Raw genomic sequence first — 26,608 nt, 5'->3', positions numbered from 1 at the left:
AATTAATCATTTAATTATAGAAATTAAAGTTGTGAACTAGTGCTATACTTTCAACTTCAAGAACAAAACCTTATAAATTAGGCATCACATCCTTACAATAAGTACACATTTTTCATTATATAAATCAGTTGTTTTTTAAAAATTTAGAAACAAGGCCTTTGAAAATAGTCGAAGAAAGAAGTATCAGTAAAAGTTCAGGCAATATAAACTAGATCAACAGTCATAAATCTAATCTTTACCATGCTGAGTACGTGCGGAAAGAAGCTAGCTTGTTGGAATCAGTAGGAGTGTTGATACAATGGTCTAATTCAGCACTTCTTAGAAACAGCAGAAATTCAATAGCCAAAGTAAGAAACAACAAATACAATATGTTTATGAAAGTTCGAATGTAATGTAATCGTTTTACATCTCTTATTTTTCTGTTTCCGGGAGAATATCGGTAAAGACTTTAGTAGTACAAGCACTTTAGTCTTGTGTAGTCTTGCCGAATTTAGTCCTTCGAAGTTTTTAGCTAAAAAATTCAACTTACTTCTTAGTCCAACATAGTTGTTTACGAATTTTTATTTTATAATATTTTTTATAAGCTCGTGATTCCGAGTTCGAGCTCCTTTTTCCATTTAAATCTCGTGCTATCACACTGAAACCGAGTAATGTGAAAATAATTTTACATGACAAAATTAATATAATGTACGTCATTATTAATGAAAAAGATACAAAATTCACATCACACTAGTAACTGGACCAAAATGATATTGAAATTCAGCCAATAATCTCTTATTATTATCATCAACAGAACACAAGGAAACAGAACAGAAAACGAAAGAGATGCACAATCCACAAGAATTACAACAGACTGCATTATTTTCTCCTCCTTTGATGCTACATCATCACCATCATTCCATCCGGATAAGGCAACGGAGCCCTTCGCCTTTCAGCATCAGTTCGAACGCTTTATTGATCTCAACAAACGGCACTTCATGCGTTATAAACTTCTCCAGTTCGAGCTCCTGAACATGGAAAAAGCATGACTATGGCGAGAAAAGTGAAACAGCCTAAAAAACTGTGTTTTTTCGAGTTTACAAATAATCTTGGAATACTGACCTTTTTCATGTACATTTCAACTACAGATGGAAGATCTGATCTTGGTTTGTAGTTTCCGAAGAAAGTTCCCTTCAGCGTCCTTTCGTTCAGCACATTCATCGGATGAGTCTTGAATTGAGAGTCTTTGTGTGGGACGCCAACAAGAACCGCAACTCCCCAGCCCTATAGCAAGTATTGATTAATTGATACCCAATGTAAATTTTCGTGACAATATGGTAGGATCAAACACTTGGCATTGCAACGAAGACTATAGTTGTTAGTAGTCATACAACTCAAACCTTCAAATTGCAAAGTAGTTTAAATCTGCTATCCAACAGTCAGTTAGTCTCTTTTGTATGAGTGTGTTTTTAGGGAACTTACATCGTGAACACATTCGAATGCAGAGATCATTGCATTGATGTTTCCTGTGCATTCAACACTTCTGTCCACTCCTCCATCTGTCATTTCGGCTATAACCTGTAGACAGGACATAAGAACGAGAAAATGTCGATACACGTGATATATACGGGAGGATATGTTGAAACTAATCGTTACTAGATAAATGTATTACCTCTTGGACAGGCTTGTCATAGTCTTTAGGGTTCACAAATTCAGTCACACCAAATTTCTTTGCTGCATAACATAACAACATTTGATGTAGTATCAATGATTTCGATTTATGTAACTGTAGGCTGGTGAAAGGTGCTGATTAAAGTTGAGTTAAATTACATATTTTACACGGACACCGCCCTTTCATGGGATGACCATAATTCCAAAATATAAGATTATATAAATTGCAACATAGGTCGTTTATTGAGTGTTCTAACTGAAGGGAGTGTCTATGTATTGAGACAGAGTGCCAATGCAGTTTACCTAAACTCATGATATATTCGAACAGGTTTGTTAAGTTAGGAATAATCTGCAAGTACATCTCGCTAGGTGTATTACTAACAATTTCATATGTATACCTTCTTCGAATCTGGCGGAATTCAAGTCCACGCCGATAATTCTTGAGGCACCGGCAAGTCTAGCTCCCTCTGCAGCCTGAAATCCCATTAAAAGTGGACTCATTGACAAATTTTCTTCTCCTGTTGTGCATAAAACCACAATACATCTTTGCATAATAAACAAAAAATTTCCTGGGAAATCAAGAAACATACAGCAAGTCCGACTGCTCCAAGCCCGAAAATCGCCACTGACGAGCCCTTTGTTGGTTTGGCAACATTCAGTGTTGCCCCAAGTCCTACACCACAACCATCAAACAAATCATTCAAAACCGAAGATTCACAAAAAATGACAGTGTTTGTCTCAAGAATTGAGTTTTAACCTGTAGAAATCCCACAGCTCAGTACGCATACTTTGTCAAGGGGAGCAAGAGGGTTGATTTTCGCGACACAACCGACATGAACAACAGTGTATTCACTAAATGTAGAAGTGCCTACGAAATGGTAGATGGGCTTTCCGTTGATTGAAAATCGAGGCTTTTCATCGTGAATCATCACTCCCCTTTCAGTGTTGATCCTCAGTAGACTACACATATTGCTCTCTTCTGATTTGCAGTGAGCGCACTCTTTGCATTCTCCTGTGAAGACTGGTAGCACATGATCCCCAGGCACGAGTTCGGTAACCCCTTCCCCTATGCTCTCAACGATCCTATGTACCATCACAAAGATAGTTGAGTTTCATTCATTTACAGCATTCAAACAAAGCAATGTTCAAATTTCATGCGTAATTTTTACCGCCTGACAAAAGACACTAAATCCCTCCTATTTCCCCATTACTATGTAGAACGAGCAAACAACACATGAAAGAAAATGGAACATACCCTGCTGCTTCATGACCCAGGATTCGAGGAAAGACGGAGTTTTGGGCCTACAAAATCCGGAAAAAACAACATCATCAGCAGCAACAACAAGAAACAAGAAAGAATGAAGTTTATCGAACAAAAAAATAAATTACATTTTCAAAATTGTTGATACCTTGGCTTCCCAGAAGTACACATCAGTGTGGCAAAGTGACGTGAAAAGAATCTTTAATCTCACTTCCATTTTCTGCGGCGGCGCTACCTCTATTTCCTCAATCACCAGCGGCTTCCCGGGCTCCCATGCCACCGCAGCTGCAACAGAAAAAAAAAAACCCAGGAAAACAGACATATTCAAGAATCTTGAAACCATTATTACATTCAACTGACGAAATATAGAGTTTACCTTTGCACTTGATGACTTTCCCTGCAGCAGTCGACATATTCTTTCGTTCTTTCTTGATCACTGTAAAATAGTTAGACAAAGATCGAATTTTTACTGTTGTTTTGATTTGAATTTTCACTTTTTGACGACGTATTTATAGTAGAAATCAAGTGGGAGAAAGGAGTCATGCAATTTATTTGATTGGTTTGAATATTTTGTATTTTTACAACAAAGAATTCAGTTGAGCACATGGTTAGGCAAGGCAGTCCAAGGTTTTTGTTCCTGGTTTAGCTTCCCTCTGCTTTCGCTGTTTGTTTTCACAGTATTCTTCCAAAAATAAAATAATATTAAAATCTTTTGTCAGGATGAAGTTTGAATCTTTTAATTCATTGATTGAATAATTTTATTTAATTAAATTTCTCAAATTATTACAAAAATATAACTCATCCATCTTTGATTAAAGTGTCATTTTGAATTATTTATTTGATTGGTTTATATTTTTTTAATAATAATCAATCATATATTTTTTGATAAGATTTGAAATTTAAATTTGTAAAAATCTCAAATAATCAATAAGTAAAGTTAGTTAAGAATTTGACTTTTTAGTTTATATCATAACAAACGAGCATTTTTTAGGAGATCTCTCCGTGATCTAAAAAAAGAGAATTTTGAAAGGTTTATGGTTGAAAGAATTTTCTAAAATTTGAATGAGTAGGTACGGTCTCACCAATCTTTATCTGTGAGACGGGTCAACCCTACCGATATTCACAATAAAAAGTAATACTCTTAGCATAAAAGTAATATTTTTCATGGATGACCCAAATAAGACATCTGTCTCACAAAATACGACATGTGAGACCGTCTCGCACAAGTTTTTTGTCAATTTAAATTAGTATTCACGTAATGAATTAGATTACAACAAACGGATTAAATATTAATCGAGACTTATTATAAATTTATGGTATCTAAATTCAATATAGTTTAGTGAAGAGTACTTGAATCGGTTGATGAAGAGTGATAACGAATTCCTATGATAAAATGAGGTTAACCATTTTAAGATTAAGACGAATATGAAATAGTTATCATAAAAACTCTTTGTTTACAATAATGAAATTGACTCGAAAAACGATGTGAATAGCCATCGATTGCAAACTTTATTGTGATTTGAATAGTGATATAAATATTGTATTACTTCCAAGACCATGAATTATTGGGTTCAATTAGATTTATGTAGGAAATAACTCACCCTTATTGTATAAAATGAAGAAAAAATTAAAATTTCAATCTTGTAAGTTGACTTATTCATGATTTTAGTCATGTGATTTTTCAAAGTTTTGTTTTATCCGAAAGTAAAGCGTATTTTATCCATGTTAAAGTTCATCTAAACAAAAATAAAATGTGGAAAAAAAGGAAAATGACACTTAATATTACAACGGTAATCTTTTCAAAAATATCTGTTTTCAAATTTAGATGTTGTTGTTGTCATGTCATCGTCCTTAATGACATGTTCTGGTAATACCTCAAAATCTACCATTCTTTAAAAATTCGGTGACTATTAGTACATAAAGCTTTATTCAATATTTCAGCTAGGCTCTGATCATTAATCATTAATCATACTGATTGCTCAGGAAATATATGGATTTTTTCTGGCGAATCAAATAAATAGACTGTCTCAGTTGGGCTTCATGAGTCGGCCTAAAATCAGCAATATTCTTATTATGTTTTATCAGACTAACTTTATTTTTTCTATATTTTAAATTATCTTAAACACTTAACATTTGTGACAAAGAAAACACTTAAAAAAACTAATAACCACGCTTAGATATATCAAAATATCACATCCATTTTTTAATTTATTTTAATCAAAATTTTAGATAATAAAATGACAATCAAAGTCCTCTGTCATTGCCTATGGTCGCTCCTCTTAAAATGATGATGATGATGTAAAATTAAAAGTGGTTTTTTAAAAAAAAAAATTAAAAGTGGTTTTTTTTAGATGATGATGATGATGATGATGATGATGATGTAAAATTAAAAGTGGTTTTTTTTAAAAAAAAATTAAAAGAGGTTTTTTTATATAAAAAAAATTAAGAGTGGGGTCATTTCTCTAATACCATCTACCAAGATGCCTCGTACTTTGGTGGTTTCTATCATTTGTCTCCAGTAAGTTTAGGCATCTTTATTTATTTATTGCATTGTTTAAACCTTGTTTAAACGTTGACTTGACTAATTAATATATACAATCAGAATCAATGGTGTTTGAGTTTATGGAAGAGGTGGACGTTTGACCAATGAATAGATGTTTGATTTCTCTTATCAGTATCTTCTCGGACAAACATATCGCACAGAGCTTGAGCAATACGGTTTATTTGGTTAACGTAGTTTGCAGACTTTTACGTTAGCCGAAAGTCTACCAATTATACATCGAAATATAGTAGTTGACGGTTTTCACGTCTTAAAAAATTAATATATACAACTGACTAAGATTAAAAATTAAATCTAGACTTAAATATGATGCAGAGGATGAGCTTAAGACTAAAACGATGGTTACTTTTAATTATAAAAGCTAGTATCTGATAATGCTTACTTCCACAGTTTTGTTTTTTTTATTAAAAAAGTTTTTTCAGAGGTTAATAAAAATTTATAATTAGTTTGATTTATATTATAAAATAAAATCATTATAATTATCAACATGTTTAAGATAAATATGGTAAATTACCAAACTGCATAAAGATAAATTTGATATTAAATAAAAAAAAACATTTCATCACATGAAGTTATTTGTCTCTATTAGATCTTGATTTCATCACATGAAGTTATTTGTCTCTATTAGATCTTGGTAAAAATACTTAAGATGTTTAGTAATATACATTTAGTGAATTTTCACTTGACTATAACTACGTAATGTCCAGAATTTTATTTGATAATTTGTGATTAATGATTTATAATTTGCTATAATTATGGACGGAAAGGATCGGACCGGGGAAGACGAGAAAATACATGAAATGTGTGCGAGGAACAGTACCCCTCGCGCATATGCGTGACACTGATGCGCGCATATGCAAGAAGTGAGAAGAGGACCTCGCGCATATGTGCGGTGGGTGTGCGCGCATATGCGCGAGCTGTGCGAGAATCAAATGCCAAGTCCAGAGGACCTCGCACATATGCGCAGCGATGGGGCGCGCATATGCGCGAGCTGCCGAGATGTTATGTGCTGAGATCAATAGGTCTCGTGCATATGCGCGAGTTGAGGTCGAGCATTATGCGCGAGATGTGTTGGACCAAAAATGAAGCCACTTTCCATTCTCATGCAACATATATATAATGAAGCCACGTTCCTAAATAACTTTGATGATAATTTTTAAATTGTGAATGAAGTCGAAAGAATAGTCGAAAATAGGAATGTGTAACAATCCATGGATTTACAATTTGCATAGATACAAAACTAAATACATTGTAGATAGTGCCCGTAGATTTCTGACAAATTACAGTGTTGATACGGAATATTTTATCCAATAATTCAATTTTATAACTCTGAGCAGTCTAAATGAGTCTTCAGATAATGTTTCTTTATTTACTCAATTATCTTTTAGTTCAGTAGATCTTCATCTATCAATTGGATAGATCTAGATATTAGTTAAGCTTCAAACGAATTTCGTCTTACAATATTTTATGTTCAGTTTAACTAATTATCAATTCAGTTCGACTCAGTTTATCATAGACAAAAACTTGTGTTAGTCAATCTCACGGGTCGTATTTGTGAGACGGATCTTTTATTTGGGTTATCCATGAAAAAGTATTATTTTTTATGCTAAGAGTATTACTTTTTATTGTGAATATTGGTATAGTTGATCCGTCTCACATATTAGGATCCGTGAGATGGTCTCACATGAGACCTACTCTTTATTAAATAAGTGAATCTCATGTGAGACCGTCTCACGGATCCTAATCTGTGAGACGGGTTAACCTTACCCATATTTACAATAAAAAATAATATATTTCACATAAAAAATAATATTTTTCATGGATGACCCAAATAAGATATCTGTCTCACAAATACGACCCGTGAAACCGTCTCACACAAGTTTTTGTCTTATTAAATTACCAAAACTAAATTGATCCAACAACTCGATAAAAGAAAAACCATGAGATCAAATGTATTAAGAAACAATTACTCGCATGTCAAACGCCAAGCAAAAAAAGGTTTTAAATCTGCTTAAGTTAGACAAAGTGTAATGGTGACTAAATTTATTCATCGTACAAGTTTCTTACCGAAAAATTAACACATGTGGGCTAGTTGAGAGTAATAAACGAAAAAAAATTCCTTAAAGCTAAGCAACCAGTATTCGACAACAGATATAGCTAGCTACGTTTCATCAAGATAACGATTTTCCAAAAAAAAAATCCATCAAGATAAGCCTAAAAATGACAGTAGCTAATATATTGAAAAAGTTTAAACCATCACGAATGAAAATCTCTATTTCAAGAATGCAAATGTATATAATTCGAAATATAGAGTCAGCAAGACAACAATATCATAGATATGCTCTGATATATACTGCAAGGCAGCCAAATGGATGCTCTATAACATGAAAAGCTAATGCCATGAAAACATGATAAAAACAATTGTTACACCCTTTGAAATCAGGATTAGCAGAAAACAACTGCAAAACATAAATCATTAATCAATAGTGATTAGCACATCTGAAGAGAAACAACATACAACAATCAAGTGCCATGATGTGTTACGAAAAGCATTCATTCTTCCTCGTAAAGCGAGGATCACATTTTGCCAGTGAAGAAAACATCTTGTTGAATTCAAGTAGACTTTCACAGTTATTTGGAAACACATTAATAACATGTGGGCTGTGGCAATTGAGTTTCACAGGCATCAGCTGCTGCACTTGCAGATGCAGATGCAGGTGCAGGTGGAAGAAAGGGTGATGAGGGGTATCTCAAACAGAAGGTCCAAAGGTCCTCTTTCGGTTAATCAAGAGGTATGTGTAACTTTGAAATAAGCCTAACAAACGGGAGTATGGAGACTTGAGCCAAAGACGTTCCACCAGCACTTCAATAAAGTAAATGTATTATATTTACCAGATGCAAGAGTATGCTTTCGTGATTCAGAATTATTCAATTTAACTGAGAAGTGAATGTATTATATAAAAGGACAGTCTTAACATTAGGCCAAAATAAAATCATAAATCCACAAGGCCAAGACCACTTTAGAAATTATCAAGGTGTGCAGCAGTGACCAACAGAGAGCATTCCATACTTGTTCTCTAAACAAGATATATACATAATACAGAGCCACTTCAAATTCCTGACAGATAACTACAATGGTTAACAAATATGTGGAAGATCTCTGGAATTCAGACATCCACATTGAAGACTAGCCAATCCCACAACGAGAGTTTTACATACATACAATTCAATTGATGATAACAAATAAGCTACCCATGCATTTCTAGCAAGAAAAAATTGTGCTCCGAAAGGAATAGGCAGAAAACCACAAAGGCAGGGTGGCACCATTCTTCACAGAATACATCTCCATCCAAACTCGTGAGTTTCGATTATACACCAAAACCTGTTTGTAAGTCGCAAGAAACACGTATTCACTGTTCTGACTTATTGGAAAAATACCTGGAACCATCCCTCTAATGCAAAGAAGACTTACGCTATCCGCTAATTTCCAATCTTCCGTCACATAATCAATCATTAACCAAATATTCATCCGGCCATCCAAAATTTGAATCACAGACAAGTGCCCGTCTGAATCCAACAAATAGATCCGATTTCCATTTCCACTGGTCAGTGGGTTAGGCAATTCAATTTTCCTCCATATTTCAGAATCCAAATCGAGAGCAAGAACATAAGAGCAACTTGCTGTCAGCCAATGCAAGGCACCATTAGTGAACACAACTTGATTCTGATTCATATGGGTAAAACGATCTTCTTGTGAAGAAACAAACTTTCTCCATTTATTTGACTCTGAATCATAAATCATGGATATAAATGTCCTCTCCGGCCTATGCCCAAATGATCGATGGTACCCCGCGAGAACAACATAGAACTTTTGGGTCAACAAATCGCAAGCCAAGCCCACAAGCGTGGCTTCACCATCAGGATGAAATCTAGTGACATGTCTTTCCCTACTCTTAGGAAGCAACCTATACTTCTTTGTCATTGGATTACAAACATAATAAACACCTCTATGAGGAATACTAGAGCAACATAACATTCCACTGCAAGATGCTCTAACCTTGATTCTATCCTTAACAAAATCAAGTGATAGTTCAGACACGCCCCTGAAACTATCAAAAAGAATCAAACTAGACCTTGATTCTGACGAGGATTCATTGACCTCCACAATCACCATTGGATTTCTCATAGAAACCTTATTATACAGCTTCAAAAAGTATACATCCGATGTCAACTTGTGCCATAGCTTGCAAACACTCTTAGTTCTAAAAAGGGATTTAACGGGTAACCGTGCAAGAATCTGAAGTACAATTTCATCAGGGAAAAACCCACATTTCGAATCGCGTTGATTCATCTCGTATTCAACGATTTTAAAAAATAATCAAGAAATAGTCCAATAAACACGTACCCAATTCCGTAACATCAGGAGCGTCTGTTTGCCCTAAAAAAGAACTCTAACGACTCGGTGAAATCTCTGCAACACCTGCAATGAGGATGAAGATGAAAATTTTTCCACATCTTCGGACTACTTTAGGCAAAAAGAAAAATGACGTAAAATTATAGGTTGGCACAATGAAAGAACAAAGCGTTTTCGTCTTGACGATTTAGGCCTTAAGATATGGAGAGCCCAACAAAGATTTCCCCTTTTGCGGCCCAAATCTAAACTTATGGGCTCAATTTTGGCCCACAAGCAAAACCAGTACTATCGGCTTTTTTCATAGTGAAAATTTCTCTGTTTTTTTTTATTTTTTTATTTTTTTTCGTCATAGAAGTTTCATTACCGTGTAAGAGAGTTTCTTCAATTTTTATGGCGCATCATCGAGTCATCAACTAATGTTTAGTAAATTATGAGTGATGTTTTTACGTTTTATTTTTATATTATATACACTCCACTCGTTCAATAAATTTTATATATCAAATTAGAGCGTAAATAGTAAGGTTCTAAAAAGTGTTAAACGCGTCGAAACGTGAGAGCGAAGCTTCAAGCTTTTAAGTTTAAGCGAGATTAATACGACCTTAAGCATAAAAAAAGCGTTTTTAATTTAAATATAATTTTAATTTTCTCAAAAAAATTAATGGAGTAAGTATTGTATAGATACAATAAATGTAAGTGTAATGCATGATTTTTTTGTCAATTTCAGTTCAATATATTATATCATTTCATCTCTCAGTGACATCAAATACAAACCAAATTTAATTGAAATACTTAAAATATTAGCATTAATATTTCTTGAAGGTTATAAAGTATCAATAATATTTATCGCATATTTTTCGTCGCTATTCTTAACCATCCAATATTATATATTACCGGCACTACTTGCTAGTAAAATTTCAAATTAATTTTTCTCTTCTTTTTGTTCGTCAATCTTTCTTTTGAAAAATGTCACACTTAATCGTTTTAAGCATGATTATATATATTATTGGCATCATTAATTAATAAAATCGCTAACTTGTGTTTCGTCTTCTTCTTCTTCTTATTTATCAATTTCATTTTTTTTTTTTTAAAATGTCACTCGGACGTATTTAATGACGTTTAATATGATCAACCTATATTTGTTCGGTTTTTTTTTACCTCTTTTGGTTGAAGCGAAACGTTTTAGGGAAGCTTCAAGTTTAAGTAAGATTAAGTGAGACTTAAACGAACTTTTTAGAACACCAGTAACAGCTGTGTTGGCCATTGAAAAAAAAGTACTAAGTATTTTGTTCATTTATAAATGGAGAGAAGGAAGGCGGGCGAGAGAAACGAAATGACACTGGTCGTTTGTGCCTTATTTAAATAAAATTAAACAGTTGAAATTAGAGGTCAATTACTTCAAAGTAAGAGCATGATTGGCTAGAGCTGTAAAAGTTTTGACTCAATTAATTTCTTTGTCTTTAATTTGACTTGTGTTTTTTTTTTTGGCTAAAACTGTGTGAGACGGTCTCACGGGTCGTATTTGTGACGGATCTCTTATTTGGGTCACCCATGAAAAAGTATTACTTTTTATGCTAAAAGTATACTTTTTATTATGGAATATGGGTAGGGTGCCCCGTCTCACGGATTCATAACCCGTGAGCCGGTCTCATATGAGATTCACCCTTTTTTTTTTAGCCATTTTCAGACAAAGGATTCGAGAGATTATTAGGCTGCTAGCTCTCCTAATTACTTTTTAATAGTGTATTGTTTTTCAATTTAAAAACACAAATTGAGAACCACACCGGCCGGGTCGGGTAGGATATTCGATCCGATTTAATTTAATCGTGATTATTGAAGTGGTTATTTCGACTTTCACCACACTTTTAGTGTTGTAAATATGCGTTTTCGAACAATTTCTTCATTTGTTTCTGTTCAAAATCCACTCACTTGGATACATGAGTTGTAATTTTTTTTTAAAAAAAAAAACACTAAAATAACTCCAGCTTCTTAAAGTGTTCTTTTTAATAAAAAAAAAAAATCAAAAACGATTTTGGGTTTGAATAAATGTTAGAAGGTGTTTTTATTTTTAAATATAAACAGAAGCAGCAATCAAAAAATCGGAAATTATAACTTCTAAAAAGATATTTTTGACTATTGTGAATATGGGTAGGGTTGACTCGTCTCACAGATTATGATCCGTGAGACGGTTTCATATGAGACACACTCAATAAAAAAAAAATATGAGACTAAGTGTACTTTCAAGTATATACTCAACATTTTCAAAAATTATTTTATTGATGTATCATTATTTCCCCGTGACATGTTTCGATCATACTCTGGAAATGTCTTAATATAGTAATGTGGGGGTCGAGAGGCTTACCAAAATCTCTGCAGCTACATATGGCTAATTTGGTTTTATTATATGAATAAATGACTGAATAAATTTTTTTCCCCGAAAATTGATTTTGAATTAGGTATACACTGTTGATTACGTAATAACATCTTAAATAAATTCTACTCCATATAACTTGTGGAAGCAAGAGTCTATATGTTTTCTAACTCATCTCCTCCCGCGTCCTAAAACAAGCACACGACTGTCACCTGCTACGTAACAGTCACACAAATATCTTGAGTAGGTTTCTTGTGGGACGGTTTCACGAATCTTTATCTGTGAGATGGGTCAACCCTACCGATATTCACGATAAAAAGTAATACTCTTAGCATAAAAAATAAAACTTTTCATAGAAGACCCAGATAAGATATCAGTCTCACAAAATACGATCCGTGAGACCGTCTCATAAGTTTTAACTTTCAAGAGAAGAAAAAGTCAAGTTCGAACACGAGTGGATCATATAGAAGGGGGGAAAAACCTTGAAAGTTTCAAATAATAGCAACGATACATACATTTCAATTAATCTGGATAAAAATTTTAAATCTTTCTATGGTTCAATGCATCTTAATGAAATTAGAAAAAGGACACATGAAATATTAATAAAAATAAATAAAAATACTACTTGTGGGAAAGACTCGGTTTCTGCAAAAAATTAATTAAAATTTTAAGACAATGAATGATTAGTAGAATTAGGAGGAGATTAGATTAATTAAATATTATTTAATTTGAAGAGCAGCAGACCTTGTGACAATGTAATTAGCTAACCTCCTAACACAGTTGGTTTTGACTCAATGGTGTATGTTTCTGCAATATTATGATTATCAACATTTTTTTATTCAGACATTGCAATAATAATTAATATTCAGTCTTTGATTTTCATGACTTGATTATTAATATTTTTATGCGTGTTTATATAATAGGGGATCTTTAAAATTAATGTAAATTAGTATTCCGTTGCATACATTAAGTACTTGTACAGTTTTTTTTTTTTTTAAAAAAAAAAACTGCTAAAAAACTACTAAATATAGTCAATTGGTTGGATTTATATTATAAAATAAGATAATATTATGAGGTAAAAACTTGTGTGAGACGGTCTCGCAGGGTCGTATTTTGTGCGACGGATCTCTTATTTGGGTCATACATGAAAAACATTACTTTTTATGTTAAGAATATTACTTTTTATTGTGAATATTGATAGGGTTGACTCGTCTCACAGATAAAGATTCGTGAGATCATCACACAAGAGACCTACTTATATTATGGTTATCAATAATTGTAAGAATGAAATTGGTAAAATATCAAAATGACTAAAGTTACATTTGACATTGAATAAAAAAACATAATAGTTGTTCATTTTTATTAGGCCAAAACTTGATTTGATTGATAAGGTTTCAGACTGTTTCTAGGACCGCTGATTCATTTGTGAATAAGTATGAACATTGCAAAATTAGCTTTGGTACATGAAAATTCAAAGCTGCATTAGTGGTGGTGAATGTATGCTAATTCTTGGACACTATTTATGTACAAATATTCAGGATATTCCGTGAAGGTGAAGAGAATACCATGCATACCCAAAATATAAAATTTATTATTTACAAGATTTATATCTACATATCACAAAAAAATTGTCAGACAACGGTATCATGAATCAATTTTGTGTGATAGATATCTCATTTAAGGCACTCATGAATAATTTCGGTTAACTAATATTAAGAGCGATAGACATATAAATAGTAAATATTTAAGGAGCCTCTTGTGTACTTACATATATACCGGGGCGATGATTTTGAAACATTTATATATCCCATGTGTTATATATATATTTATGTAATTGATCTAAGAGTAGGCATCTATATAAGCTTCATCGAGATAGCGTCCATATATTAGATGTGATGAAACTATATATTTAATAAAATAACGTTACATCAGATATACTCACAAAATACTCAAAGTGAATGCTTAAAAGATCTAAACTCGTTTATTTTTTATATTATCAACATCTATAATAAATACTTATATAAACATAATTGAAATAACGTACACATATTGAATATGATCAAACAATGTGTAATATATATATATATATATATATATATATATATATATATATATATATATATATATATATATATATATATATATATATATATATCAACTGAAAGACTTTTCCAAATTTTCAATAGTTGCGGCTGTTAGTGCTTCCGGCTAGGAAGCCATCCCAATTAAATTAAACTGAAAACAAAATAATTTTTTTTTTAAAAAAAATAATTATAATTTCCTGAAATATTAGCTAATGTAAACGTGGCGAGTTACTAACACCAGTACACTTTTGGACCACTTGTGACGGCTTTCTCGAAAAGGCACGCTGCCTAGAATATTTCCCGCCGCCGCCCTTTTCATTCCTTTCCTACCTCCTCTTATTCCATCTCTGGTAACATCTACTACTAAAATCGTCGTCTTCTGTGATTTGCTAATCATTTTAAATATCTATAATTTAGTTCTAACATTTTTTTTTTAAAAAAAATTGGGTAGATAGATATGGAAATCATCTTTGTGAGTAAGATTTCGGTTACATCGAATTAATCGACTGAACCGAACCAATTCGAAAATTCAGTTCGACTATTTCGGAAATTCGGTTTTCAAACTTTTGAAATCGGTTAATCGAATTAACTGATATAATAAATATTATTATTTAACAATTTTTATAAATATTTTATTTTTTAATTTTAAAATCGATATAATATGTATTAATTATATTCAAATAAAACTTATACATTTGTGATGTAAGTAATTTTATGTTTTTATGCATTTATGTAAACTATAGTGTTAAAAAAATTACATATATGATTAAAGTTAAGTCACAAATTTTTTTTAAAACTAATCGGTGACCGAATTAACCGATTTTAAATCGGTTCGATTTTCATGGATTATAAAAATTAATTCGATCGATTCGGTTATGGTTAAATATTTCGATTCGATTCAGGTTATAGCTAATTCGGTTCGGTCGGTAACCGAATTAACCAAATGCTCACCCCTACCGGTCCATACATCCAAATATATCTGCTATATTAAAAGTTCTTCTCGTGTGCATACGTATCAATGAGGTGAGATTCATACAACCGTAATTTTATATGTTATATACAACTATATGAACACTCTAACGACTTATACAATGTCCAAAAAGATCGAGGCCGACTCCTCCGATCCGATCCGATCCGATCCGATCTTTTTGTAGCCACTGTAATGGTAGGATAGGGTTTGATCCCCAAATAGCTCTCTCGGTCTAGTCAAATCTATGGAGATTACTAGCTAGCCAAAAAAATAAAATAAAATAAAAAGATCGATCGACCTATCAATCAAGTAGGACAGTTTGGTCAAATATATAGATGTAAATTTTCGTATATCCTACCAACCAAGTAGAACAGATGCGGGTGATTTTGGAAATATTTGTGAATCTTTAATATATATTATAATACTTGAATATGTATCTGAAATCATTACTTATTTGTAGATTATCAAAATCGTATGAAAATAGATATATATGATTAAAAATACAATATTAAAAAATTTAAATTCTAATTTTATTTTATCCGAGTTGATTGTATGGGAGAAACGTGTGGAATTAATGATATGGAGAGAAGATCAACATGTTGTGAGTTGAGAATTATGATGTATTTCGATGACTGATGTGCCCAATAAAAACAATTTCCTAATGGAGACATGAAGAGAATAATAACATAATTTAATATATAATTTGGAACATATGAACGTGATGGACGATCACTATTACAAGTCTTATTTTATGCATAAATTTATATATAAATTCATACATGTATGCATATCGTGTTTGTTTTATATATAAATACATATTCTCGTGTTTCGGACCCAAAATTTCACGACAAAAACTTGTGTGAGACGGTCCACTGGTCGTATTTTGTGAGACATATATCTTATTTGATTCATCCACGAAAAAATATTACTTTTTATGCTAGGAGTATTACTTTTTATCGGTAGAGTTGACCCGTTTCACAGATAAAAATTCGTTAGACTATGTCAAAATAGACTTACTCAAATTTCACAAATACAATTGCACAATGAACTATTGTAATAACTACTTAATTCATATTTCATCTTCGGATTACGAAAATGAAAACCCAAGTTTTAACCATTATAAATTATTTTAAACTTTCATACTATAACTATAAAATTTAAAAATACATTTCATAAGTAATTAGTTTGGTTTATTATAAAACTTTTGAAACTCCGAACTTGTTAATCTGAATATAATCTCTAAATTTTCTACCGAGTATTTTTTTTTTTTAGTGTATCAATATACCATTCCATCACGTTTTCAATTCTAAAGTCCCCCTCCGTCCAATTGGGTTCATTAATTATTATCAATCTTTTTTCTAAATCTAAATAATTTAAGCTTTACAATGCTATCGGTGGTCCCAAAACTTACACGAACCCATTTTCTTGAAAGATTGTACATCAAATCTTCGAACGAAAATGAGATAAAATATTGTCAACCATCGAATATCTCTGATCAGATGAGGTCGGTTTGCTCTTCAAGTCTCGGTGCGACAATTTTCCAAATGACAGCTTCAAATTTAGCCACCAATATTATAAAATTATGACGCCCTTTTCTCTATTTTCTTTGGTATATATATATTTTCGAGTTGGATGTGACAATTTTTTTGTATGAATTTTACGTCAACACACCAAATTAATATACTTCCTCACGTATAATATATAATCTTCCACCAAAATCTGTATCGGATAACTTATAATTTGTCGGTTTAGGGGAAAAAATCAAGGAAATCAGATAAAATCTTTTTTATTCATTTATCGGGGAGTAGTTATTATATCCCGTCAAGGAGAGTAATTAGAATGTGATTCTTTGGGTGTTAAACGGCTTGAAATATAAATAAGAGTGGGTCTCATGTGAGACCGTCTCACAGATACTAATATGTGAGACGGGTCAATCTTACTCATATTCATAATAAAAAGTAATATTCTTAGCATAAAAAATTATACTTTTTCATGGATAATCCAAATAAGAGATCCGTCTCACAAATTCGACCCGTGAGACCGTCTCACACAAGTTTTTGCCTTGAAATAAACCATTATCACAAGTTAGCTACTGAATTCTTTTTGTTGACCTTATATTTGATATATAGACACTAGCTCGATCTTATATTTGATATCAGAGTTAAAGTTAAGCGTTTGATTCTCATTAGTAAAGAGAATGTCTGTGCAATAATTTATGCATGTACGCTATAGAACTAATTAAATATATGTAATACACTTAAAAATATGGGGGATGAGGTTAGCAAATGTGTAACCTTGTAAGCCACTCACATGGCATTTGAGTAACTTGATTAATATCACAGTAAATGGAGACTTTAGCTAGTATATAAATATTGAGATTATTCCCATCTTTCTGAATCATTTCTGGATTTCATTTTCACTTTAATCTATATATAAATTATATATACCTAAAAAGATGGGTGCTTGGCTTTAATCTATGAGAGGACCCATTATCTTGTGTTTCCTGACTCCACAATCAATAAAATACTGTTTATTATAATCCACAAGCAACAATGACATTTAAGTAATCAGATAATGGAACCACTAATGAACTATGTATACATATGTATATATTTATGTATATGTAAATGTTATGTAAGACGAAATCACATATTTATACGTATCTAGATAGATATGTGTTTATTGATTAATCTAGATAAATCGAGAGTCGAACCATACTGTAAAAAAATAAAAATTCATCTATATATATCTAGATCTATAGATATATAAAAGACTCGAGTACAAACTATGTATATTAGTATGTCAAATATATGTGGTGATATATAATACCTTTCGTATATGTATAAATAGTTGAAATCTATGATGATTTTCATGTGGCATATAAACTGCTACTTATTTATTTGTTTATGTAAAATATTTTTCACACAAATAGTAATTAATATATAAACAAATCCATGCATGATAACCCAAAAAATAAAAACCTTTAATTCCCAATATTTTCTTTTATACGTACCTTCCAAATACAATTAATTAAAATAAAAAGGAATACAAATAGAAAATTTGTATAATGATGGCATGAAAAACTAATTAATATCTAGTTTTTATTTCATTATTTTGAACCACTTTTTTTTTTTTTCCTACTTTCTTTGTTGTGTTTAATTTCTACATTCTCTTTTCTTGTTTTCTTCTAATTATACATTGCTGTTGAGTTGCTGTAAGAACCACATGTCATCAACATTCCACAGACCATCCGACGCATCAGCACCGTCCATCCACTGGTTGCAGTTTTGACTCGTAACCTGGAAATCTAAACCATGGTTAAAATTGTAGCCGGTGGGGCTCGTTAAAGATTGATCGTGATAACACAGAGGTTGATTGACAAGATAACAGTCTTGATTGTTCCCTTCGTTGACTGGGTAGTTGTAGCACTCAGCCAGGTCGGAGACTGGCGAAACCTGAGTCCCGAAAGAGTCGGAAGACGCCGCGGCACTGGAGGTCTCAGCCGTGTAGAAGTGAACACCTCCGCCGATCATGCTAGGATCAGGTGGCGGCATCATTATCTGACTTCCCGAGCTTATAATATCGAGATGATTGTTGTTTTGGTAGCTGAGACGGCGATCTGCTGTGGTGGTGGCGGAGTTGGTTGTGGTGGTGGAGGAAGAAGAAGCCCCCGCCACCTCTGCGGTTCCACCGCCGTAGGCGGCGGATGCCTGAATCCTCTCAACGAGCCTCGGCATCCATAGGTACCGCATGGTATCCTTAAATTGCTTGCTATTCACGTCACATTTCAGCTGCTTCGCATGTTTTTGAACTCTGGTTCTCCAGTAATTCTTTATCTCGTTATCAGTTCTTCCAGGCAAATGTTGAGCGATTTTCGACCACCTACGCACACAAAAAGGATTTCCAAATTTTATTTGATCTGTAAAACAACATATGAATGTACTTTACAGATTTTTGCTAAGAGTAATAACATATCATACCTATTACCCCATCGAGAATGGAGCTCAAGAATCAGAAGCTGTTCTTCGAGAGTTATATTTCCTCTTCGAACCTCAGGCCGCAGATAATTCAGCCACCTCAACCTGCAACTCTTCCCAGTTCTCTTCAGACCTGTGAAATGAAAACTTAGTTCTATTTAACCCATTTTAAATTAATCTGATGATCATAAAGAAACAAAAGGAACTAAAATTATTACCAGCAGATCGAGCAAGGGAATTCCAGCGGCCATCTCCATGATGAGCTATGTAGTTGATGAGGATGAAGTCCTCTTCAACAGTCCACGGCCCTCTTCTTAACTCCATCAATTCCTCGTCACTTCCACTGTCATTTATTGAAACCTTAGCATTTCGATCATCCATTTTCTTGTTTACAGTAATCTGATCTAACTTTGACACAGAAAATTTCTTCGTATGGATCAGAGAGAGAGAGAGAGATCTTAGGGGGTTTGGTATTTGAATACAAGGAAGAAGAAAAAGAGAAGGTAGGGGGTTTATATAGAAGAGCAGGAGAAGTTTGAATAATGGTGGAAAGAAGGTGGCATGTGAGAGAGGGAAGCCGCAATGGGAATTAATTACAGCTAATTAATGGCTAATATACGCACTAATTAAATAATTAATTGCCCGCACACTTAAAACTTGGGGCTTCCTATTCTACTAATTGCGAATTATATAATATAAAAATTCATTAAATATTGTTTAACGGCAGCTTTGGGGTTTGACACTTTGACTTTGATGGTTTATTTCTTCGTGGAGATGGTTAAAATATTTTTCTTTTTTTCTTTTTGGATATATACATAGATATCGATATAATAATTAGAAACAATGGAGAATGAAAAAAGAATTGTCGGTATCCACTCCGACTTCTCTGTCCAATCAAATTGTTACCCGATCATTGACTATGCCACTTCATTTCTCGTACGACTTGATACATTCCACGATGGAGGTAAAATGGAATATTTAAACTTACTAGTCCGTGTTTATATATATATATATATATATATATATATATATATATATATATATATATATATATATATACATATATATATATATATATATATATATATATATATATATATATATGTATGACAAAAATTGTGTGAGACATATATCTTATTTGAGTCATCTCTGAAAAATTATTACTTTTTAGGCAAAAACTTGTGGAGATGGTCTCATGGGTCATATTTTGTGAGACAGATATCTTATTTGGATCATCCAGGAAAAAATATTACTTTTTATAATAAGAGTATTATTTTTTTATTGTGAATATCGGTATGGTTGACCCGTCTCACAGATAAAGATTCGTGAGATCGTCTTACAAGAGACCTATTCTATTTTTTATGCTAAGAGAATATCGACAGGGTTGACTCGTCTCACAGATAAATATTCGTGAGACAGTTTCACTAAGAGACTTAACTATATCTATACACACACATATTCCACGATGGAGGTAAAATGGAATATTCAAAATTACTATATAGTGGACTTGATTAATGATCATATGTTAAATCAAATAAGTGTTACTCTTACTATATGATCGAACATTTTTCTTACAACCAGAAGTCATAATTATTGACAAATGTGCGACTCGATTTTAAATCTCAGCAAATCAAACACCATATGTCTCGATCGTCATTATGGTAGATAAAAATTATTAAATCTCACAATAATTGTATCAACTTGAAATTTGACGATTGATTGGGGAAGGTGGTGTGGGTCATTTCTTAGTGGGTGAGTCTATGCTCATAGGAAGATATACTCTAGATTTTTGGTTTGTAAAAAACGAACGATCGATCATCTTATCTAAAAACAAAAAAATGAATGTGGAACGTTTATCAACTTTTTTGTTTTACAGTGAGATGATCGATCGATTATCTTAACTCGTCTTTTCTTAGCTTTGTTGAAAATGATCCGCTTATGAAACATCCCGCGGATACCATCACTGCCCCTTTAAAAAGATGGAGGAATTCCGAGCACGGTGAAGTCAAGGGTTCTAGGAGCCTTCCCGAGAAAATTGGCCCGAGTAGTCCTATTATTCATCCCGGCTTAAGAGATTCTATCAGCATTCTTAGCTTGTTCTATGATGTTATATTAGGATGGAAGGATTTCAAGCCATGAAATTTAAATTCATTTGATTGTTCAGATGATATTATGTTCGATGTATTTGAAATCCTTCCATCCTAATATAAATTCATTTGATAGTTCAGATGATTATGATAATGTAACTCATGTACATGTTCGATGTATTTGAAATTCATTACTTCTTTCGTCCAAACATAACCTAACAGCGTACTGAAACAAAACCCATGTCGAGACAAAGAATGAAGAAGTCCATAATCTTGATTGACTTTTCTCTCTTTGATTTTCTGTTCTTAGTCTTCTAAAAGTGCCACTTCATAATTAAAATTTCCCCGCCCCCTCCATCATTTTCCTTTTATATTTTCTTTATTATATAATAGAATAAATGGGTGAGAGAAATAATAGAAAGCCCTAAATTTTTGTTACATTATGAATAGTTTATCATATATTATTTTTAGGTTAATTTTTTTTAGAAAGAATGTAAATATTTTATGCATTCATATATTTTTTTATGTATTGATGATTGATTGTTATCGATAGTTGTTTTTAAGTTTTATTTCATTAGAAAGTTTTGAATAAATTTCGATTTTTTCTTCATAATCTGAAGCATTAGAAAGTTAATTAGAAAACCATTAATTAATATTTGATTTTTTCTTTATTAACTATTTTTTTTAATATGGTTTCACTCTGTGTGTGTGAATAGCTATATTTACATTAATTGATGAGTATTATTTTAAAAAAAATAACCGATTTTCGTCTCATTGTTTTTTATCGCTCCGTCTCTTTTGTTAAAATTAGTAGATCATGACACACGCGATGAATGAATTCTGTTAAAAAAATAATGAAATAGTTTTTTCTTAAAAATATTAAAATAAATTTTAATAATTTTTGAAATTCAAATGGTAGGTGAGAAAATAAAATATAAGAAAATTGTTATTATATAGTAAAACTATGTAATTAGTTTGATAAGACAGAATGTATTTTGGGAAAATCTAAAATCACATTATGGCTTTCATATAATTAGTATATGATGCTTTTGTAAGACGATCTCATATATTTTTATTCGCGAGAGAGTCAACCATGTCTATATTTACAATAAAAGTAATAATTTTGATATAAAAAATAATATTATTTACGATTGATCTAAATAGAAGATCTGTTTCACAAAATTGACACATTAAATCAGTAACAACAATTTTTTTTTTTTGTATACATAGTTCATGATGTGTTATTTATTCACTACTCACTAGCATATAATTAAGATAAGTGTGATTTGTGAACTAATTAAAACGTAAAGCGATACGAGTTAGGTTCTTAAAAGTTCTTTTAATTAAATTTTTTAAAAATAAAAATAAAAAATGATAGAAAATTTTTAAATTTTTAGCGTACGATGTATCACGTTAAAAAATATATATCCCATGATCTGTACTATCTTATAATAATAAATAAAAGTTCTGGATTAAGCCATCTAATTTAATATCATTGAATAATTACAAAATGATCATATATGCCACCTATAATTTTAAAAATAGAAAAATATTATAAAGCAACATAAATTTTAAATATAATAAAAATGTGTCCTATTTTAATAATTATTTTAATGAATTTTAAACATTATTTAATTTTAAGATAATTTCTTAATTTTTTTAATATAAAATTTACTAACATAAAATTATTATAAGTAATAACGACGTAAAGATCATTATAAAGTGTTATTAAGCTGACACGTATTCTTAATCAAATTAAAGATTATAAAAGAGCTTTAAATTACTATGGTTAGTATAGCGGCTAATTGTGTTTTAGAAATATCTATTGCATTAGAACTCGTGGGTTGTGTGAGCCGAAAAATGTCCGACTTATTAATGAGTGAGTCTCACGTGAGACCGTCTCACGGATCATAATCTGTGAGACAGGTCAACCCTACCCATATTCACAATAAAAAGTAATACTCCTAGCATAAAAAGTAATACTTTTTTATGGGTGACCCAAATAAGAGATCTGTCTCACATATACGACCCAGTGAGACCGTCTCACACAAGTTTTTGTCAGTATTAGTTTATCCGAAAAACTACTAAGAGCTCGTGGTTTATAGTTAAACAAATAGATGAGTAAATTGTAATTATCGTTATTTTGTTTGCTTTGTTTTCTTGTATATTTCATTATTTATGTTTTCAAAATTGAGTTTTAGTCACATATTTTTTAACTTTTTTAATTTCTATCATTTTTTATCAAGAGTGTAGATTTGACAATACACAATGAGCATCACGATGGTGTCAAGCCAATGGCTCAGCACCACTTTGGAAACAAAAAATACCTAAATTATATAAAATAATGTAAATATATCATATTAAAACTGAAATTTGACAAAAAATGACCAAAATTACAGGTCGTATTTCGTGAGACATATCTTTTATTTAGGTAATCTATGGAAAAAATATTAATTTTTATGCTAAAAATATTACTTTTTATTGTGAATATGAATAAGGTTAACCAGAAACCTACTCATCATCTACACGTATATATCAAGAGTAACAAATTAGAGTATAACTCAACCAAACTAATATATACACACACATTTAATATATAATTAATTAGTACTATATTTTTATACGCATATTGTGGGTGAAATAATGGGTACAAAATAGCTATAAAAAAAGGTACAATACAAAATTATATATTTTAGTTTTATTTTAATTTTATTAATATTTTATACTGTCAACTAATTTTTTTTTTAAAAAAACTGTTACTAAAAACATATCTATATTGTATTATTAAGGCGGAAGGGCCTAGTATATTAGCAAGAAATAAAATAAAATTATAAATGATAGTTTATATTAAATAATTTTGAAATAATTATTAATATTTACTCTTTTGAAGTAGGAGATGAAGTTATAAATACTCAGGGTAGCCTTGTAAAGCAAAAAAAAAAAAAATCACCATCCACACCAAAAATAGTTAATTTATAAAAGATATCTCCATTAATTAAAACAGTAACTGAATATACAACTTTAATAAATTATCCAGTTCATATAACATTTACGGTATTATTTACGCAATATATATTATATTCGTTTATGATTATGTGTTGTGTCGGAAAGATTTCGTCGTCGCACTCCGGCAACGATCTAACGTCGTATGTCTTTCAAGTTGACAGTTCGATTTTATTGGTGTGGATCAATTTATGTCTTAATAACTCAAAATATGAAAAAGGTCAGATATATTCGGGGGGGGGGGGGGGGGGGGGGGGGGGGGGGGGGTGGGTGCAACTTCAAAGTAAATGAATAGAGTGTAAGCTATAAGCTGTATTAAATTCACTAAGGACTGCGGATGCCCTTCGATACCATCTATATATATTCTATCCCACAATAAATACTGTATACTTTGCTAACCCCACTCTATATATTCGGTAGCTTGCTATTAGACCTATCTCGACTAATTAAAATATAGAATATATGTGACAATTTTGATAAAATTATTTCTGAAAGTTATAACTTATGCCATGACATAAATCATGTATTTTAAACTACCTAACATCCCCACCGTCGGCCTGAACATACATCTACAGTTTATTTATGTATATTGTATTTTAAACGTTCTGGTAGTAGCTCAAATACGATGTTTTGATATGTTTAACCGTTTTAATTATTGTTTTTTATCAACAAATTGTATTTGACCATAAAAAGTTTCGTAAAAGAAGAGAAAATTATGACACCAACAATAATTTTTAGTAGATCTGTTAGATATGAGTTTTATTGTGGCGATGATAACTAAAACCAGTAGACCAGCAGACCAAAACAATAGAATAGATTATCAGTAGCTGCTGCTCTAGTAAAACTAAACCAGTAGAAAAAGGATAACAATACAAACCAGTAGAGAATGTCTTCTAACGTTGCTATCTTAATTGTTACCGTTAAAGAGTTCCTAGTACTAGTATTAATTGCAGCATTAAATACTATACGGAGTCATTTAATGCATATTACCCAATTAAGTATAAAACAAGACTGATTGTTTTATAGCTTTTCTGCAGGAACTCATTTCGGTAATAAAGCTGATTGTATCAGTTATCTGAAGACTTCTCTGATTGTGAACGTTGAACTCAGTCGATTATATATACTTGAATCAAATCCTTGTTAAAAATACACTTCGCATAATATCATTTTCAAGGAACAAAGCTACTCTCTTATCAAACGAATATCAGTTTTCCTTGAGCATTTTAAAAGTTCAACACAAAGAAAAGTAGCACACGCTTCATAGCTTATATCTGATCTTTTGTAGATCATCTTGTGCTACTAATTCTTACACTCTTCACGATCTTTACTGCACTAATATTTTATCAGAAGAGTCTGTAATCTGAAAAGAGTCTTTTCAGAACTTTGTGTTTCGCATATTTGTGAGTTGAGAAACTAAGAGTTTAAGTAGGCTGAGGTGTAAGTCCTTCTGAAGTGGGTGTGTACAAGTGTTGTACTGTAATATCCAAAGTCTTTTAGTTATACCTTCTGGAAACAGAAGAAGGGGAGACGTAGAAGAGTTTATCTTCGAACTTCCATAAACAACTGCTGTCTACTGCTTTATTGTTGTTTCAACTACTTCATCAGATTGTTTCCGCACGTTCTACTGTAATCAGGTGAAAGTATTCGCACAAGATCAACTACTATCCTTAACAGGATTTTAGTACCTCATCAGAACGAAAAACGAGTAGAGTTTATTCACCCCCCTCTAAACTCAAGTTCGATCCTCAACAAGATCTCTTATTAGACGGTCTCACGAATCTTTATCTGTGAGACGAGTCAATCTTACCGATATTCACAACAAAAGTAATACTCTTAGCATAAAAGGTAATATTTTTCCATGGATGACCCAAATAAAAGATCCGTGTCACAGAATACGATCTGCGAGATCGTCTCACATAAGTTTTTGCCAAGAATAGGACAATGTTTATCATGAGATATTTTGGAAAAAAAAAAAATCCTTGAGATAAAGCGTCTCACATAAGATCATATATCTAACTAACTTTATATTGAGCAATTTTTAAAAGATACAAGTGAGGTAATTGTCAAATATATGAATTAGACACAGATGAATGAAAAAAACTATGTTTCTTTTCCTATCTAACTTCTAGTGAATGTTGCAATCTTATACTGATCTAATAATTAATTTTGCACAAAAATTCTTATGAGTTCGTCTCATGAATTAATTTTGCAGATAGATTTATTAATCAACATGA

The 26,608-nt window shown here is 31.7% G+C and overlaps 3 protein-coding genes across 3 annotated transcripts; all 3 read right to left on the bottom strand.

Annotated features, from left to right (window-relative positions):
- Window positions 1-724: 724 nt before the first annotated feature.
- Window positions 725-3,487, bottom strand: LOC140832900 (alcohol dehydrogenase 3). Its single transcript, XM_073197180.1, has 10 exons — window positions 3,288-3,487; window positions 3,060-3,196; window positions 2,906-2,952; window positions 2,408-2,733; window positions 2,241-2,323; window positions 2,049-2,124; window positions 1,652-1,713; window positions 1,462-1,557; window positions 1,102-1,263; window positions 725-1,007 (listed from the first exon to the last, which is right to left on the bottom strand). The coding sequence occupies exons 1-10, from the start codon at window positions 3,322-3,324 to the stop codon at window positions 894-896; spliced, it is 1,140 nt and encodes a 379-aa protein (XP_073053281.1). The 5' UTR covers window positions 3,325-3,487; the 3' UTR covers window positions 725-893.
- A 5,030-nt stretch (window positions 3,488-8,517) lies between these two features.
- On the bottom strand, window positions 8,518-10,030 carry LOC140832901 (F-box protein At5g49610). Its single transcript, XM_073197181.1, has one exon. The coding sequence runs from the start codon at window positions 9,820-9,822 to the stop codon at window positions 8,734-8,736; it is 1,089 nt and encodes a 362-aa protein (XP_073053282.1). The 5' UTR covers window positions 9,823-10,030; the 3' UTR covers window positions 8,518-8,733.
- Window positions 10,031-18,273: 8,243 nt separating this feature from the next.
- LOC140831721 (transcription factor MYB78-like) lies at window positions 18,274-19,777 on the bottom strand. Its single transcript, XM_073195467.1, has 3 exons — window positions 19,503-19,777; window positions 19,288-19,417; window positions 18,274-19,189 (listed from the first exon to the last, which is right to left on the bottom strand). Exons 1-3 carry the CDS (start codon window positions 19,663-19,665, stop codon window positions 18,499-18,501), a joined length of 984 nt encoding a protein of 327 aa, XP_073051568.1. The 5' UTR covers window positions 19,666-19,777; the 3' UTR covers window positions 18,274-18,498.
- Between the last annotated feature and the right edge of the window lie 6,831 nt (window positions 19,778-26,608).

Source organism: Primulina eburnea, chromosome 5 (assembly GCF_022965805.1).
Source record: "Primulina eburnea isolate SZY01 chromosome 5, ASM2296580v1, whole genome shotgun sequence".
In the NCBI taxonomy this organism is placed as follows: Eukaryota; Viridiplantae; Streptophyta; class Magnoliopsida; order Lamiales; family Gesneriaceae; genus Primulina; species Primulina eburnea.
The sequence above is the reverse complement of the archived record's forward strand: the minus strand, read 5'-3'. Positions and strand labels throughout refer to the sequence as shown.